Source organism: Crocodylus siamensis, chromosome 7, assembly GCF_052110815.1.
Source record: "Crocodylus siamensis isolate JL-2025a chromosome 7, ASM5211081v1, whole genome shotgun sequence".
NCBI lineage: Eukaryota > Metazoa > Chordata > Crocodylia > Crocodylidae > Crocodylus > Crocodylus siamensis.
The window spans coordinates 40609750-40626936 of record NC_143401.1 but is presented as its reverse complement, the minus strand read 5'-3'; the positions used below and the strand labels follow the sequence as shown (position 1 = coordinate 40626936).

At 43.1% G+C, this 17187-nt stretch overlaps 1 protein-coding gene across 1 annotated transcript in view; it reads right to left on the bottom strand.

Moving 5' to 3' along the window:
* Positions 1-17187, bottom strand: part of GLUD1 (glutamate dehydrogenase 1) — a 41518-nt gene that overhangs the window by 21701 nt on the left and 2630 nt on the right. The window contains exon 2 of the mRNA XM_090057732.1: positions 335-415. Within this exon, the coding sequence (XP_089913858.1) occupies positions 335-415 (81 nt within the window). The remainder of the gene's footprint in view (positions 1-334; positions 416-17187) is intronic.

Here is a 17187-nt window from a genome sequence, read left to right as displayed (position 1 = left end):
GGAAAAATGGCCACAAATTGATAAAGAGCAGATTCAGGTTGGACATTAGAAAGGACTTCACAGTAAGGGTTGAAGAATCTGGAATGGACTTCCAAGGGAGGTGGTACTCTCCCCTACCTTGGGGGTCTTCAAGAGGAGACTGGACAAGCACCTAACTGGGGTCGTCTGACCCCAGTGCTCTTTCCTGCCCAGAACAGGGGATCGGACTTGATGACCTACTGAGGTACCTTCCAACCCCAACATCTATGAATCTAAACATTTAAAAAAATTAAATCACTCATATCTTAGTATGAAGTGAATCCCAGCTAATCCAATTAAAAATAATGTCACTTACCAACCACAGCACATTTGTATGTCATTAGAGAAGCCAAAGCTTTCACTTCATCCACACTAACATCCATGCTGTAACGAATACCTGGGAGGAGGAAAAGGGATAAGAATTATGAAATTACTTTGTAAACAGCAGCAATTTAAATTATAACCATCAACTGTAGGCCACCAACCCATTGCATGTTAGCAGGTACTGTACATTTTGCCTGTCAAGATGCCAGCAAAATGTACAACAGACTTGAGATAAAGAAATAATATTTGAGCAGATAAAACATGGGATTCTCTTCTTTCATGTGAATAACTAACTTTCTGATTATAATTATTTTTTATATGGTTAGTAATTGTGAGGGGATGCTTACATGTCAAACACTTAACTTTGGCAAGAAAATAAACTATGTGCTTTGAAAGGACAAACAGTTATGGTAAATAACTCGCTACACTATTCGTTGTATATAAGTTATAAAGCTGTCAGCATCCTACTAGATTCTTAAACTTTGCCACTCATTCACTACTTATGTAAGATCAAGTCATTGCAAGTAAGAGACTTTTACAGGAAGAGGGAAAGTAACACAAAACAACATGTTAAACTTGCAGGCAGTTCAAAATGAGGTGAAAACTGATTACTCTGAATATTTTAAGTACAAGAACATTAATCTTTCTTCAACTGATTGACTCTTAAGGCTTTTCTGGGAAACTATTGTGACATCTCTCTGATAACTGGCAAGCATGAAGAGATTTAAAAACATGAAGAGATTTAAAATTTAAAACCAAATTTAACGCATCAATTGTATAGATCATTACCCGATGGCAGTAACAAAGTAAAGCTAACATTAACTTTTAGTCACCCCATCCTGAGGACAAAAAAGGAGCTGGACAGAATGTAGTTTAGTAACTGTGCAAGTTTAAGGATAGGTCTGGTCCACAAGGGTACTTAGATGCATATGCTTTTGTTGATCTGGGCCTTAGTATTGACAAATGCATACAGATAACAGCAATAGGTTGCATCCAGACAATATTAACTATTATCTAAATTCTTCCCACACTGCTAGACAATCTTACTGGAAGGTTAGAATTTATTCTCTACCATAGTCCTAAAACTCTTAGGAACAGGCCATGAATTGTATCAACTTGTATACCGGTTGGTAGCAGGCACAGAGTGTTTGTTAGAAATTAGAATAATGGTCCACATATGTTCTTATACAGAGAAGCACAAATCTAGGCTCTCAGAAGTGAAAGAGTGCACATTATCCCAACTGATGCATTGATCTGCTAATGAAACCCATTCCTGAATGCAGTGGAAGTGATCCCAAGTCTACAAAGAAAATGAGTGCTGCTCTAAGCTGGAAGGCCAAAACTCTGCCTCTTACGTGAGCATACTGCTCAATAAGTCCAGCAGGCAGTTCAAGTCTGCACTGAGCAGAATTTGAATTTAGTGTTTTGTCTGAGAATGAATCGAGAGACTAATAGTATGTAGTTTTTCCATAATGAAGCAGTTACTAAAATGGTAAATTGAGACTTGAAATAATACCAGCAGTTTTAAACAGGATATTTTCACATTAGAAATTGGAAATGCAACACATTAGAACAATAACGATTCAGCCTTGAGGTAGAACTCACAAATTCTTGATCACTCCCTACACTAGCTTCAATCACTCAGTATAAGGGAAGTGGAAGTAACCATGCTTTCTTGACCGTACCTAACCTGGCATGAACCCTATGCCCAGTACGGACTGTTCTGTCTGGGGCCAAACATTGCAGCTTCGTTCTGCTGACATGCCATGACTGTGGGGCTCCCCTTCCAACCAGAGGCAGGCTAGAAGTGCCTGAAGCCATTACAGAACTCAGCCTTTTTTATAACCACGACATGACATCTCTGTTCCGCCTGCATTAGGTTTACCAAGCATTTTTACTACCGATGTGGGTCATTAATATTTCTGCAGGCACACAAAATGTTCTGTATTAGTAAATTTGGTCAAAGCCACAACAGATACTCTGTACCTCAGTAGAAGGATATAGTGCCCGGGAAATGCACTGTCCTTGTCCACAGGTGTTACAATTGGGGACAAGAGTTCTGGACACTTAGACAACAAAAAAGCCTTCGTCTCTAAAGGCAAAAAGAGAAATAGAAGCTAAATATGTGGCTTAGTTCGGTCTTTCCCCTTTTTCTGGCTAGCACAGCCAGAATCTGTTGATGTGAATTTTTCTAGGACCCATAATATATGAAAATAATAAAATTCACTTTAATTTAAAAAGGTTCCATATCTTGCAGGTGTTCTCAAAAGCATTTTTAAAAAGTGTATCATACAAACAGTCCTGTCAACTACCCACCAACACATCTCCCATTTGCAACCACACACTACATACATAACCCATGTGTTGATACTCATATGTCCATACCAAATTTGTTTCTAGTGAGGCTTCTCAGCAACTCAGCTACTGCACACACTTTTTTTGAAAGGGAAGTTTCCCTTTCAAAAAAGTTAAAAGCTCTATTTTTCTTACAGTTTCACTATTAGACCAAGAACTGAGCAAGAATTATTTCAACAGATCTCTCAGCATGTTAGGAGCAAATATTTCTTCTCTCTTCAGAAAAAATAGAACTGCTAATTTAAATTACCCTTTGTTTTACTCACTATTTAAAAGTGGCCATTCTAACCAGAGATTCACCTGCTAAAAGTATTTAATACTGAAGTACTGGGCCTGAACTGTTAGATCGAATCTATTTGTCACCTGAACAGCTGAGAATAATCATATTTAGCTACATGCATATTAACAAATATTCCTGAAAAACATTTGAAATATTCAAATTGCAACAGAAATAAAATATTGACAGATCTGGAATAGCTAGAGCTTTTGATACGGAAAACAGACAGGAAGTTTTAGCCTTGTGTTGAACAGCTAAGATCAAACAGAAACATGCAATTGAGAATTAATCATAGTCTCTACAGGAGGACGCAAAAATAAAATTTAATTTCTGTTCTATTAGGACTTCAATGCAACGCAGTCTGACAGCTTCCTAATTTGGCAGGAGGGTCTAGTTTAGACTGGGAAACAGGAAGCATTGTTGTGCCTCTGTAAAGCCCTTCTGGGACTACAAATTCCAGTTCTCATAACTTTATTTCAGTCTGAAATAAATATAAACGTAAGTAAAAAAAAACCCCAGCAAGTATGCTGACCTTAAAAGTCAGTTAATTCATAGGTAGTAAAAGCTACTATGTACAAGCTGCAAACCCAATTTATGCTTTTTGAGTTTCGAAATCCTACTATTTTTCACAAAATAAACTTTAGAAATCTGAGACAAACTTGAACAAAACAGTTGTTTCTAATGAAAGCCTCCAGTTACAGGATGACTCACTAGCATGGAAAATACTTTCCACTAGAAGAGACTCACATATTCTTGTTTAGGTTGAGAATTTTCTCTTTCTACCACACCCAAAATAAGTTAAGCTACACTTCACAGAATAAGAAAGTTTTCTCCCTTTCTATATATTAGGTAACAGCAGCCTTTTAATTTTTTTAAAATTTAGATTCAGCTTTTAGACATTTGTATTTAAATGATACAAAGTAGTAACTACATGTAAGACTTTTTGGTTTTCTGGAATATTTGGTGTCAATGGAGCTATTTTGCTCAAACTACAGAGCAAGATCCAGTCTGTACCCAGCCTAGGTCAGAAGGGATATGAAAAAAAAAATTTTATAGGGCTGCTACTGCCAGGTGTTCAAAGAAAAGGCTTTGATTTTAAGAGAAAAAAATCAAAACTTAGCTGCAGATACTAGACTTAAGTGGGTACAGCTTATAGAGTTAAGAATATTGATATATATTTGCTTAAAGGGGGACCCCTCCCGCAAAAAAACCAGAATTGAGACACTAACAGACTAACTTTCATATGTAAAGAAATCATTACTTTTTGCACTATGCCTGACAGCCTGGAAACGTTTATTAAATGCATCCATCTGCAAAACTGATAGATTCAGAATATGCCCAAGGGCCTTGCATTTGATCATCGCAGAGTATGATCTATAACTTAAATACTCTTCCATCTACTGTACACCAAGTACTTGGATAAACAGAAATCTCAAGAACAAATAGAGCCTTTTTAGTTACCATAGTAACACTTCTCAGCAAAACATTCAATCCGCTACCACCCCTGCATTAAACATATTCTAAAACTCAGCTGGTTTGGCATGAGATCACCACAACTTGAACTATCCTTACCTTTGTAAATCATTCACATCAGCTTCAGGGTTTTGTTTTCAACAACAACACATCTCCCTCTCCCTTTAACTGTTATTACACCAACACATGGCGTATCTGTTCTGTGCACTTTTGCAAAATACTTATGGACTATCTTGATCATACAGCTGTTGATAGAATGCAGCCCATGATTCTGACTTTCATTCCTGATAATTCACATTTTAACTTCATGTTAACAACAGTTGCTTGACTGCTGCAATACTCCTGTAGGCTACTGACTTAGAGAGCCAGCCCAAGGATAGGGAAGAAAATCCCAATACTGAATCCAGCCCTTTTCTCTCCAGACCTTTTATTGGTTTCACCAGCAATTTTCACTTTGCCCTCCAATATAAACAATACAGAGTAAATCAAGTCCTGCATCATGATGCACAGGCCTCCTTACCACAGTCCTTCTGCTCCTGGCAGCCATTCTCTAGGACCCCTCTAAGTTGTCAGGCTGGAAGTTTCTACTGAACCTGTATCTAACATGGGGGGGGGGTGGGAACAGTTTCCTGCATCTTTCCTCTTCTGGGGTACTCTTCCTACTCAGGCAGTCACCTGAGCCCCTTTCCTGCTGGCTCTGATAATATCCTATAACAGACTCAAACACCTATTCTGAAAGAGGTCTGTTTCAAAACACGGGCTGACCATAAGGCCCCACAGCCTTTAAGCAGATCACTTTACAGATCCATTTAAGCCAGGGGTGCTCAGCCCTCAGGCAGGGAAGCCCTGTGATCCAGCCTGTCAGACTCTCCAAGGCTAGGTACAGACATTCAAAAAGCCCAAGGCAGAATAGTTTACCACACACACTCACCTTTTTTTTTCTTTTTTTGTTTTGTTTTGTTGGGGGAGGGGGGTGTTGTCTTAGACTGAGTTCTGCCATTTTTAAACCAGTCTGTGCACGCCAAATTTGTTCTGTTACAGGTACAGATTGGTTTCTGATCACTTATACCAGTAAAAGTGTAATGCCTGTACCTGGTCCAAGAGTCTGGAAATTTAGTAGGGGATGAGCTATGGCAATTAACGCAGCCACCACTTCCCCACCACCAAATATTGAAGCCTCATAGGCCAGACAGCATGGCCCTGCATGTGTGATCCCACTTGCAGACTCAGGGCTGGGATTGGGGCCCAATCTGGTCCACACAGGGCTGCAGTAGTGGGTCTGATCTGGTGTGGGGAACTGTGGCCTGACCCAGCACACACCAGATCAGGCCCCTTGACTGGATTCAGCCTGCGAACTTACTCCATCAGCTCCGTGCTGGCAGCAACTGCGTGCACACCTTGGAGCAGACAGCAGGGCAGCGCAGCTTGCTCTGAGATGTCCTTGAGTCACCACCAGCATGAAGCTGATGCCGGAGCTGTGGAAACCAGCACAGCTGTTTGCAGCCTGCCCACTGCTTACTGCTGCTGCCCAGAGCCCAGGCTGGCTACAAACAGCTACGCTGGGCTCTGGAACCCTGCTATCACCTCTGTGCTGGGAGCAGGGGAGAGACCGGGGCTGCACTGCCTCAGGCCCCTCCCACACCACCCACTCCAATGCGCGGGTACTCGCACTGGTATAGAGCTGATGCTGGAGCTTGGACCCCGGCACAGCTGTTTACAGCCTCCTGGCTGCAGCTGACCCTGGCTCTGGGTAGCTGCTGCCAGCCAGGAGCCCAGGCTGCTCCTAGCAGGCAGCTGGGACGCTGGAAGGCCTGCTGGGAGCAGCCTGGGCTCCATCGCTGACAGCAGCTACCCAGAGCTGAGGCTGGCTGTGGTGCGCTAAGCAAAATGGCTTCACGTGCCAGAGGTTGCCAACCCATGCCCTAGCAGGATATTCAAACCCAGCCCTTTTTGCCCATGGGGCACAATCTGACACGTTTTCACAGCACACTTACCAGATGTTGTACAAAGGATCAATCCTCAGCCAGGAACCAGAGAAGCCTCCATTAAATGCATTATAAATGCCCAGCGGTTGAAACATTCCTCTGGAAAGTAGAAGGGTCATTTTCAAATCCTCACTCCATCCAATAAAGAAGTGACCCACACCCAGGTTTCCTGCTTTCTAACTCAGGTGCTATTGGGTAATTTTGGATGAGCAATATGGGCAATGTGTCTAGTTTTTTGCAAGCAAGTCACATGGGTCCAGATCACAAGCTTTAAGGAGAGGGTGAATAGCAGATAACCCAAACAGTGTCGGTGCTTCTCACAGGCCCAGAGTAGGGATGTAAATAACAATGAAGTACCTGTTTAAACTCCGCCAATGTTATTGGTTAATTTGCTAATCAATAATAAATATCTACCAGGGACTAGCTCCCAATTATACTCACTTGCTTTAGAGGTGGCAGAAGTGGGCTGGGAAACCCCTTGGCTACTGCTGCTGTCTGCAGCTTTACAGAGCAGTGGCAGGGCCCGCTGCTGCTTGCATCCAGCTCCAGTCCCTGGGCAGCTGTACATTGGTGGAAGCAGCGGGCTGGGAAAGGCCCTCACCCGCTGCTGCCGCCTGTGGCTTTATGGAGCTGTGGTGGGTTTTGCTGCTGCTGCCTACAGCTGTCCTGGGTCCTGGGGCAGCCATGCAAGAGTGGCAGCAGCAGGGTAGAAAAGCTCCTCACCCACTGCTCCTGATGGTGTGTGGCTGCCTGGAGGCTGGGACCAGCTGCAGCCACAGGTGGCAGCAGCAAGCTGGGAAAGCCCCTCACCCACTGCTGCCAATGGTGCACAGCTGGTATGGGGCCAGGCCTGCAAGCAGCTACACTGGGGTCTACAGAGCCCTGGCCTGCCTCACTATTGGCATCGGGGTCACGCATGCCTCTGCCAGATGGCAGGGAAGCCGCAAGGGACCTGATCTTTCTTGTGGCAGTGCAGCCCCAACCCCTACTGCAACTATTTGTAGCCTTTCCGTTGCCCACTGTAAGCAGCCTGGGCCTGCCCAGAGCCCCGGCCATCTGTGACAGGCGGCCAAGAGCCTGCAAGCAGCTGCCAGTGGCAGATGCATATACATTTTGGAGTGGACAATGGGGAGGGGGCTGGGGCTGGGGCTGCACTGCCACAATAGCTTCCCACCTTAGCTGCTACTAGTCCCTCTTCTTGCCTGCCCAGCTGTATTCAGGGACATGGCACTGCTTCCCTTCCCCAGACTTCTCCTCCAGACTGCTCCCTGCTCCACGTTAAACAATAACCAATAAGATATTACCAGTTATCAATATGTGAACAATTAAATGTTTAACCATTCACATCCTTAGCCCAGAGCTAGGTTTCTAAGTATATCCCCTGAGGCTTAGACCTTGTTCCTCTCCTTGGCAATTTTTATTGGCTGCCTTAATCAGGTCCCTTACTGACACCACTAATTTTTGAGAACTGCATTTTCAGGTTTCCAGTTCTCTCCATGCATTGGATAGAAAGCTAAGCGTCTAATTTGGTGTTAGTTTACTGGGCAGCAAAATACCTAGGCACCATAGTAATTAATTCAAGTCTTGTGGGTTTATCCCTATGTGTTCAGAAAAGTACCATAATCATGAGCTTTTGTTTGATATACTAGAACAGATTAACTAGTTACTCCAAAGTGACCCTCAAACCTTTTCAGAACGAGTAGTCATTTTCTGACCAGTCAGAAGCTTAGTCATGCAGACTCCCATCCTAAGGCTGTTGCTTAATGCTGATTAATCATCTGCAAAAGGGGCAAACAGGAAGATGGCAGGTTGCAGATGACAAAACTTTAATTACTTATAACCAGAACAAATTCCAGAGGATCCTAATAAAGACAGATGGGCAAGCAACGCTACAAAATAAAACTGCTGACAAATATAAATATATGGGAACAGTGAAATAATGGCTTGGGGTACAGGACTAGATGGACCAAAGGTCTATTTCACTATAGCAATCTGTGTCCTTTGAGAAGCTACTCTACTACTTCATTCAAGGGCAAAACATGCATGCAGAGGTATAAATTCAACTTAATCCATGCCGGATCGCAGAGGTACAGCTTTTAATAAAGGTCACACAAAGATTCATTTGAATAAGCAGCACCTGTCTAAGTGCAAAGAACATGAAACTTTTTTTACATCAGCAACCAAGCATGTCTTACTGGCAAACATGAGTAGCTCATTAATGTGTACTCTTGGCATAATTTGTTGCTGTAGTAAGGACTAAGCAAACTTTTACTTCACAAGTATTAGTACAATGTACAGAGAACTTAATGTAGCATATTAACTCTTGCCTCTTTGGTCCTAATGTCAGAAAAGAGACTAGAGAATGGTTACGATATGAGCCATCAAAGCAATGTACTCATGCAAGCCTAAGGTGCACTTAACAAGGTATTTCCAGTTGAGACCAGGAACTATTAACGAATGCATTCATTACCTGGAATACTATGTAGAAAGTATTCCATGTTGAAAGAAAGGATTAATTCAACTTCAAACAGGTGCAGAGACTGACTATTGAACAGGGGCTGGCAACCCCTGGCACACGTGCCAGAATGTGGTGCCTCTGTGGGGGATGGCAGGGAAGGAGCTAGGCCTGCGGTGCCAAAAACAACCCCCTTACAGCTCCCTCACCAATCACCCCTGGCATACCAACATCTTCCAAGTAGAGGGTGCAGGTTTTTTTGGCACTCTGCCCAAAAACGCTGCCAATCCCTGTGCTACGATGATCAAGGGAGTGGAAAGCCTCAAAACCTAGAAAAGCAAAAGCTCAAAAGTGATATGATTCTTATCTTTGCATCTAGAAATATATTACCAGGCAAGCACCTAAGGAAAAACTGCAATTTAAGTTCAAAGACCATGTTGACTCAAGAACAAATGGGCACAAAGTGGCCATGGATAAATGTACCCAGGAAATTAAAAGAAAGTTCCTTTGTTCTTCTGCTGGATAAAAAAAGTTACAAATAGGAATGGTGAGGACAAAAAGCCCTAACCAGATTCACAAAAGAACTGAATTAGTTATGAATGGGATCATGACACTATTGCCTGCAATAATAAGGGACCAGATTCAACCCAAGAAGTCCCTTACAGTCCTGTCCTGGTTTTCCAATTCTTCAAATTTGATATTTTTACTAGCCCCAAAGAAGATGCATCAGACCTATGAAACTAAGATGTTATGTAGCTTGTGGGCCAAATCCAGCCCGCGGGACTCCTCAGGGTTGGGAAATTTAATGTCAGGGAAGCAGTGGCAATACTGCCATCTGTTTGCTGCCAACATTTCAAGCTTCATGGGTTGGGTCTGAGCTTGGCCACAACACCCCTTCTCTTCAGTCTGCCAGGTTAAGGCTGAGCAGCACCCCTTTCTCCCCATGGGGCTGGGCCATGTGCCCCCTCTACTCCCCACATGGGGTTGTGCCACACCCCCATCCCTTCCCCCTACCCTACAGGGCCAAACTGGGGCTAGCCCAAGCCTCCTTCCACCAAGTGGCTAGACTGGCACCAAGCTCCACACCCCTATTCCCCACCCCCTCGCTATGCACAGTCAGATAGGACCCTGCCAGATCCAGCCAATGGAGGGATTGGGCACTTTCATCCTGCCTGCCAGGAAAAAAAGATTAAACAACACTGATGTAGACTGTGCACACACAGTACAAATGGTTTATTCTACCTCCTTTTCTATAAAGTTTCAAATGTCTTAAAATTGAAGCGGCGTACAAACCCGTGCCCCACAAAAGTGCTAGCAAGATTAGCAGAACAAGATAATATCTGTTTTGATTCCTGGGGTAGAGTCCTGGTGACTTCTGAAGGCTTAATCTCCACATTTTATATTCTGCAATTTGTTAAAGACAGCATGGACACAGTTCAAAGATTCTTCAAGTTCACTCTATCCCTATGGAAATAAATTCTATCCATGTAGCCATGCCCACACATGAAGCTTTACTGATTTTAACTACATCGGTATAGTTACAGTACACCCTGTATATGCAAAGAAGACTCACTGGTCTGAACTATTGTGACTGTGGATAAGTGACTGCTACCAGTGACAGATCCAACATTAGCAGCGGTTTTAGTATTCCCTGTAGGGGTGCTGCTGGGGGAGAAAACAATAGTAGGAAGCAGAACGTAAATGTGGAGGAATGAAAACCTAGTTATTTTAGTAAGAAGCCCACTAATATGCAGACAGGAAGGAGAACAGAAACAGAAAACAGAAAAGAGGGGGAGACATGAAAGCTTTTTTCAGCAAAACTAGTTCCTTCTGGGAGTCTGCCAAGCAGCACCACATAAGGAAATCATATTTATGCATCTCCAAATTATGGGAACAATATTAAGAAACTTCCATCTCCAAGATAAATACTTGGACATGAAAATTTATTCACTACTGATTATTACTTCTTTACATTTTTACTTCAAGATTTTTGAAAAGCTGAAACCTCATGGCAGAGATACAAAATGCAAGGTGTATGTCAGAAGCTGGCAGAGCTTATTTCCCTGGAATTATAAACCAGGTTTGCTATATCAATTTTAAACCATTAAAAGCAGGCATTATACATCAGTGATTCTCAACCTTTTTAGACTCAAAGGCACTCCTTGGAAAATGCTAGTCTTAGTTTTCACTCTTTTTTTTTTGCCTACGGAAAAAAAAGCAGTTTTTCTGTTGCAAAGAACTCAGAAAGACCACAACCATGGATTGCCATTTGAAAACCCTAGGTTTATCTTGTGAATCATGTTTGTAAACCTAACTACTAACACTGTGTAGTACCCGGAGACATCCTTAAAGGACATGCCAGGATTCTATAGCACCCAGGTTGAGAATCACTGGTGTAGACAGAGGCCGAAGACTCTCAACCCCATGATAAATTTACTTTACAAATTACAGCACCCTAAACAGTCAGTTGGCATTTGAACAGGTTTTAAGAAGTTCAAAGATTATACAAAAATAGTCTAAAAGCTTTGGATCCATTGTAAATGAGTCCTATTAACAAACATTTAACCCTTTTCATACTATTAAGCAGCTGTAAAGTCGACAGCAAATGCTAATGTATGCAACACTAAGATACTTTCTTCACTAACTGTACGTTATTCAAGCCCTATATGCTATCAGAAACGCATCTGCTAATGAACAGTTGCAAGTAACTGGATGTTATGCTGAAAATGACATAAAACAAATCTTATACAGTCTACACTAATTTTTTTTAGAAAGGTTAATTATTTTAGTTAGAAACAGCTAGTCTACTTTGCCCTGAAGTAGCTGTACTTTTGCCGTCTCTCATTTCCTGTACCCTATTTGGACCGTAGATCTCTAGGCAGTTGCCACTGTGATGAGCAAGAGCAGCTGTGGTTTCCCGTTAACACCACCTCTTTGCATGAGTTGTCATTTAAGCATAGGAAGGAAGAATGATCCATGGTTTCACTTCAGCCAACACTAAGCATTAGCTCAGTTTTAAGAAGGTGTGGGGGGGGAGGAATGCACGGTAAATCACAAGTACTTCATGTAATAACCTCTAAGAACGGCATGACAACAAAATGTTTTCTTCTTTTCTATGAGTCTGATGGAATAAGGAAAATAATCTTTTATTTGACTTCACCGTCATTTACTTCTTTCTCCCTTCAACCCAGAAACTGAAATGCCTTTAAGATCTGTACAAATAATATCAAGCAGAATTTTTAAAGAACCAACCTGGAAAAGTTCACAGCAGTTTAAGTGTTCCTAGAGAAAGGAAATGCCTAACCATGAAAAGAAATAAAATCTATTATTTTGAGTTATAGTCAATTCTTGCCCATGCCCATACAATAAGTTACCTCTTCAATAATACTGAAATACAAAAGAAATGCTATGAAGATATGAGCAGAAACGTGATTTAAGGCAGCATCTCTAATTCTGAGGGTATGAAAAACAAGTTATAAACTTATACCAGACAGCATTTTTAATATGCAGCAGGGTTATTTCACCTACGACACTGAGCAGCAATTTCTTCTCTGAACTACTACATGGGCTGAACTGCTACTGACATGGAACAGGGTACCTTATTGGATTAAACCAGCTTTTGTTTGTAAGGCCTTAATTTTTTTTTTTAAATCTACATTGCCTATAGACCAGGGCTATGAAAATGGCAGCTTTTGAGTATTTAAATCATGGCCTGCAGGGCCAAAAATTCTGCAGCAGGTTGAGCAATGGCAGCATTCTTCTCCACAACTGCCAGAACCACTGTCAACAGGGTTGAGAACTGCTTGTCTCACTGTAGAATTTCCAGGTTGAGACCCTTCTGAGAATGCCTTCCAGCACTGTGTTCATCAAGCTGGTTGCCCCACCACCAAATTTCCAGATCAAGATCTCCAAGTTTGGGTTGTCTTTTGGTAGCTGGGCCAGATGTGGCAGCAAAATCTGTACACCACAGTTAATGCAGCTGTCATTTGCCCCGCCAATGGTGGATCATCCAACTTACAAGAAGCTCCATGGTCTGGTTTCAGCCTGCCAATTCAAATGAGTTGGATAGCCCTGCCTTAGACTATGAGAAGCATTAAGAATTTCTGTGCATTTTTTGCTTTTCTTTCACAAGACAGTCTGTTTCGCTTTCAGGGGGGATCAGCAGGCATTGGGGAAGTCACTGTTTCCCCAAGTACCACCAGGAGTGACCAGGAATAACAGTCACAAGCTGGCAGAGGGTAGGTTTAGGTTAGATATCAGGAGGCACTACTTCATGGTCAGGGCGGCTAGGGTCTGGAACCAGCTTCCAAGAGAAGTGGTGCAGGCTCCTACCCTGGGGGTGTTTAAGAGGTGGTTAGATGAACATCTTGCTGGGGTCATTTGACCCCAGTATTCTTTCCTGCCATGGCAGGGGGTCGGACTAGATGATCTGCTCAGGTCCCTTCCGACCCTAGAAAGAAACTATGAATAGCTAACTACAAAAATTACTGGCCTTAGATTTTGTAAATACCAGTAATTACATCCAGACATTAGTACCTACACTTCACTATAAATCAGGGATCAGCAAGCACACCTGGGTCAGAGCATGGTACATGAGGCCATTTTCCTTGGCACAACACAGCTGACTCAGACTCTGGGCAGCTTCTGCCAGCAGCTGCCAAGAGCCCAAGCTGGCTGCAGCTGGTAGGCTGCAAACAGCTATGTGGGGCTCTGCAGCCCCAGCACCAGCTCTAAGGCTGAGGCAGCTGTGTGCACACCTCTGGGTGCATGGCTAGGAAGGGGCCTGGGGCAGCGCAACCCTGGCTCCTTCCTCACCATCTGCTCAGAGGCATGTGTGTCGCTGGTGCCGGGGCCCTGGAGCCCAGCACAGCTGTTTGCAGCCTTCCAGCCACTTGCTATAGCTAACCAGAGCTTGGGCTGGCTGTGGAAGGCAGCTGGGAGACTACAAACAGCTGCGCTGGGTTCTGGAGCCCTGGCACCAGCCCTATGACAAGAGCAGGTGTACCTGCAGCTCATAGTGTGTGGCAGGGAAGGGGCTGGGACAGTGCAACCTTGGCTGCCCCAGTGCCGGGGCTGCAGGCTTGGCACAGCTGTTTGCAGCCTCCTGGCTGCCTGCTACAGCTGCCCAGAGCCTGGCACTAGCTCCATGACAGTGGCAGGTTTACATGCGGCTTGCAGCCATGGCAGGAAAGGGGCTGGGGCAGTGCAACCCCAGCCCCTCCCCCTGCCATCCACCTGGAGGCATGCACACAGCTACTGCCAGCAATGAGGATTGGGCCCCTTGTGGCTCTCTGGCATGCCAAGTCAAGGCATGGGTGGAGGTTGGGGTGATTTTAGCACTGCAGCCAAAAACGTTGCCGACTCTGCTATAAATGGACCATAGAACTTCTTAGGAGATTTCTGTCATGGGTATTAGGAACAGGACATGAGGATGATAACCTAGAACAAGAGAACACTAAAGAGAAATACTTGTTTTATAGTTAGAGACCTACTTAAATTGTGGTTTCACAATTTTTGCAGAAACAGCAAAAAAGTGGCAATCCCTGCTAACAATGGCATTGGTTGTGATTTCCCAGGAAATCAACCAAAAAACTTAATAAAAAGAAAATGCTGGATCCCCACTGCTGCAGTCCACACTACAGGGGAAGGCATCTGGTGGTGGGAAGGCACAAAGAGCAGCAGAGCCAAGACTGCAGCTGTCCTGTTGTGCCTCTCTGCCAATTAGCATCGAAGGACTGGGCCACACAAAGGGCAGCTGGAAGTCAGGATGGCATCTGCCCCATCTTTCCTCCTCCACCTGGGGCCTCCCTGACAATCAGCACCAATGGGTGGGGACACTATGTAATTGGCTCTTTGGGCCATGACCAAGCCACAGAAATTGCTTTTTCTTGCTGCGAGTTAGGTAGGTCCCTACGTATAGCATTATGTACTTTAAACCCTAGAACCTACTTTAACCCCTGGTCCGTAACATCTAAAGAGTATAAAATACTGATATTTGGAAATAACATCTCTCATCTTTCAGTTTAGTATTTTCTATGTCCTCGATTAAGTATTTTCCTTATCTAGACTTAAAATAAGGACATTAAGCCAAATTTGATTACATGTCTAATACTCGAAGCTCACAAATTACTCAGGATATTATTTTGATTACTGACACTAATGTACTTACTAATAATAATTTACCAAGATGAAGCACACCTGCTCAAACATTGTTATTTGCAATTAACCACAAATTCTTCTACACCTTATATAAAACATAAATCTTTATCAAAATATGAAGTTTCTTCCCCTAATATATCAACCCACATCGAGAGCTTTCCTTTTACTAGGATTTTGAAATAGAGCTTCACCAGCAACAGAAAAAAACCTAGGAACTGCATCTGTCTTGGCCCAAAAGCCTCCCCAAGAACTCAACGTGCCAGCTTTCTCCTTGAAACAATTTGTGTGGCAGAGATGGTTGTCATTTCTGTACAGACCATTTTCCACACTCCTCAGTGAGAGGTGACCATAGCTAGCAATTTTCCTGTGTGGTGGATAATTTATGATACAAAACTGAGCCCTGCTTTCATATACTTCAGCTAGTGTTTTCCTCTCCGCTAAAGTATATGCAACTGAAAGAGTGTGTAATAGTTACCATGTACGCAAGTTTTGAAAAATCTATGTTTGGATATAAAATGGTGAGCTGATGGGCCCAAACCACCAGTTTCAGCAGAACGCCAGTTTAAATTTGGAGAATAGCTTTCCAAATATTATACAATGCAGTATGGCATCTTCCAAAGACTCCAGACAGCTTTGTGCAACTTAGACCCATTTTATTACACTGATGCTTTTTTAGAAGCCAAAAGCAGTAACATCAGCATATGATCAACAGTCTTGAGGAGGATGACTCAAAATTATGAATGGAAATCTGCCTCAGAAGTAAATTGGTTTTGGTAAAAAACCACAGCATCAATAATCTGTTCCTTTCTCTCAGGAGCCAAGAGAGGAAGGAGGAAACAAAAACAATTCTTCACCTTCATATCAGTAGAAAATAATGATGCTTAAAGTTTAATACAGCTATTAGGCAGAAGCTCAAAGGCTGATGCACCCACAAGTGCTGAAGAAGAGCACCTTCCCTGCAGCTGGGATAGTCTCCTCTAAACAAACTATTTGAAAGCATCTGAAAACTTAAAGTTTTATGATAAACTGACACTTCCTAGCAAGCATGTGTTGTCTATTTGGTCTCAATAGTTGTTGGATTATTAAAGATCAGTACTCTGCCTAGATCAAAGATGATGTATCTTATACACCACAAATAAAATATATAGTGTTACTCCTCATGAACTATTCTCTCGCCTTCTCCCACAAACCCGTCTCTTGCCATGAATACTCAAAAGCAGGACCTCTTTGCTGAAAAGGAATTAAATACTGGAGCCTGAAGGCTCTATGGCAGGGATTGGCAACTTTTTGGGGCAGAGTGCCAAAAACACCCACAACTTCAACTTATAAAATGTTAGCATATCAGGGCAGACTACAGGGGAACCATGAGGAACCCAATTCTTGTAGTGGCCATATAGCCCTACTCACTTCCCTACCATCCACTGAGAGGTGTGTGTGCACCCACTGCCTTCCATGAGGCAGGCCTGGGCTCCACGGACTCTTGTGCAGCTGCTTGTAGCCCCCCTGCTGCCCGCCCACTGCAAGCAGCCCGAGTTCTATGGCAGGCAGCAGGGGCCTCTCCAGAGCCTGGACTGACTGGCAGGCAGCTGGGATGCTGTGCTGGGGTCTGTGAGGGGCCCAATCCTTCCTGTGGCAGCGCATCTTCTGCCTGTCCCCTGCCATCCACCAAGGCACATATGCCAGGCAAAATACCTTCATGTGTCATACATGCCAGGAGTTGCCAACCCCTGTTCTATGACATTTGGCAATGACAGCAGAAGAAAATGCAGTGACACTAGCAGGACCCTCCCTCCTTAGGGAAAAACATGAATACAATTTTTGCCATTTGAAACATGAAATAAAAAAAAGGAAAAGCAGCAATGAAGAAACCAACATAGATGCTGAGTACTTTACTAGTCTTTCAATACTATAGTAGTGGATGCAATGTCATTATCTATTCTAGACAGCACTGCGTACCATTTTATAGTAAAAAAAAAATCATTATATTCATGATACATTATTACATAAATCACCAGAAGACTTCAAATATCAGAAAATGGAGTGGCAAAAACCAACTTTAACTTGATTACAGTAAAGATGTGGCTATGAGCAATAACAGTGGTAGCTCAGAATGCTCTTTGCACATCTACACTATAAGGAAT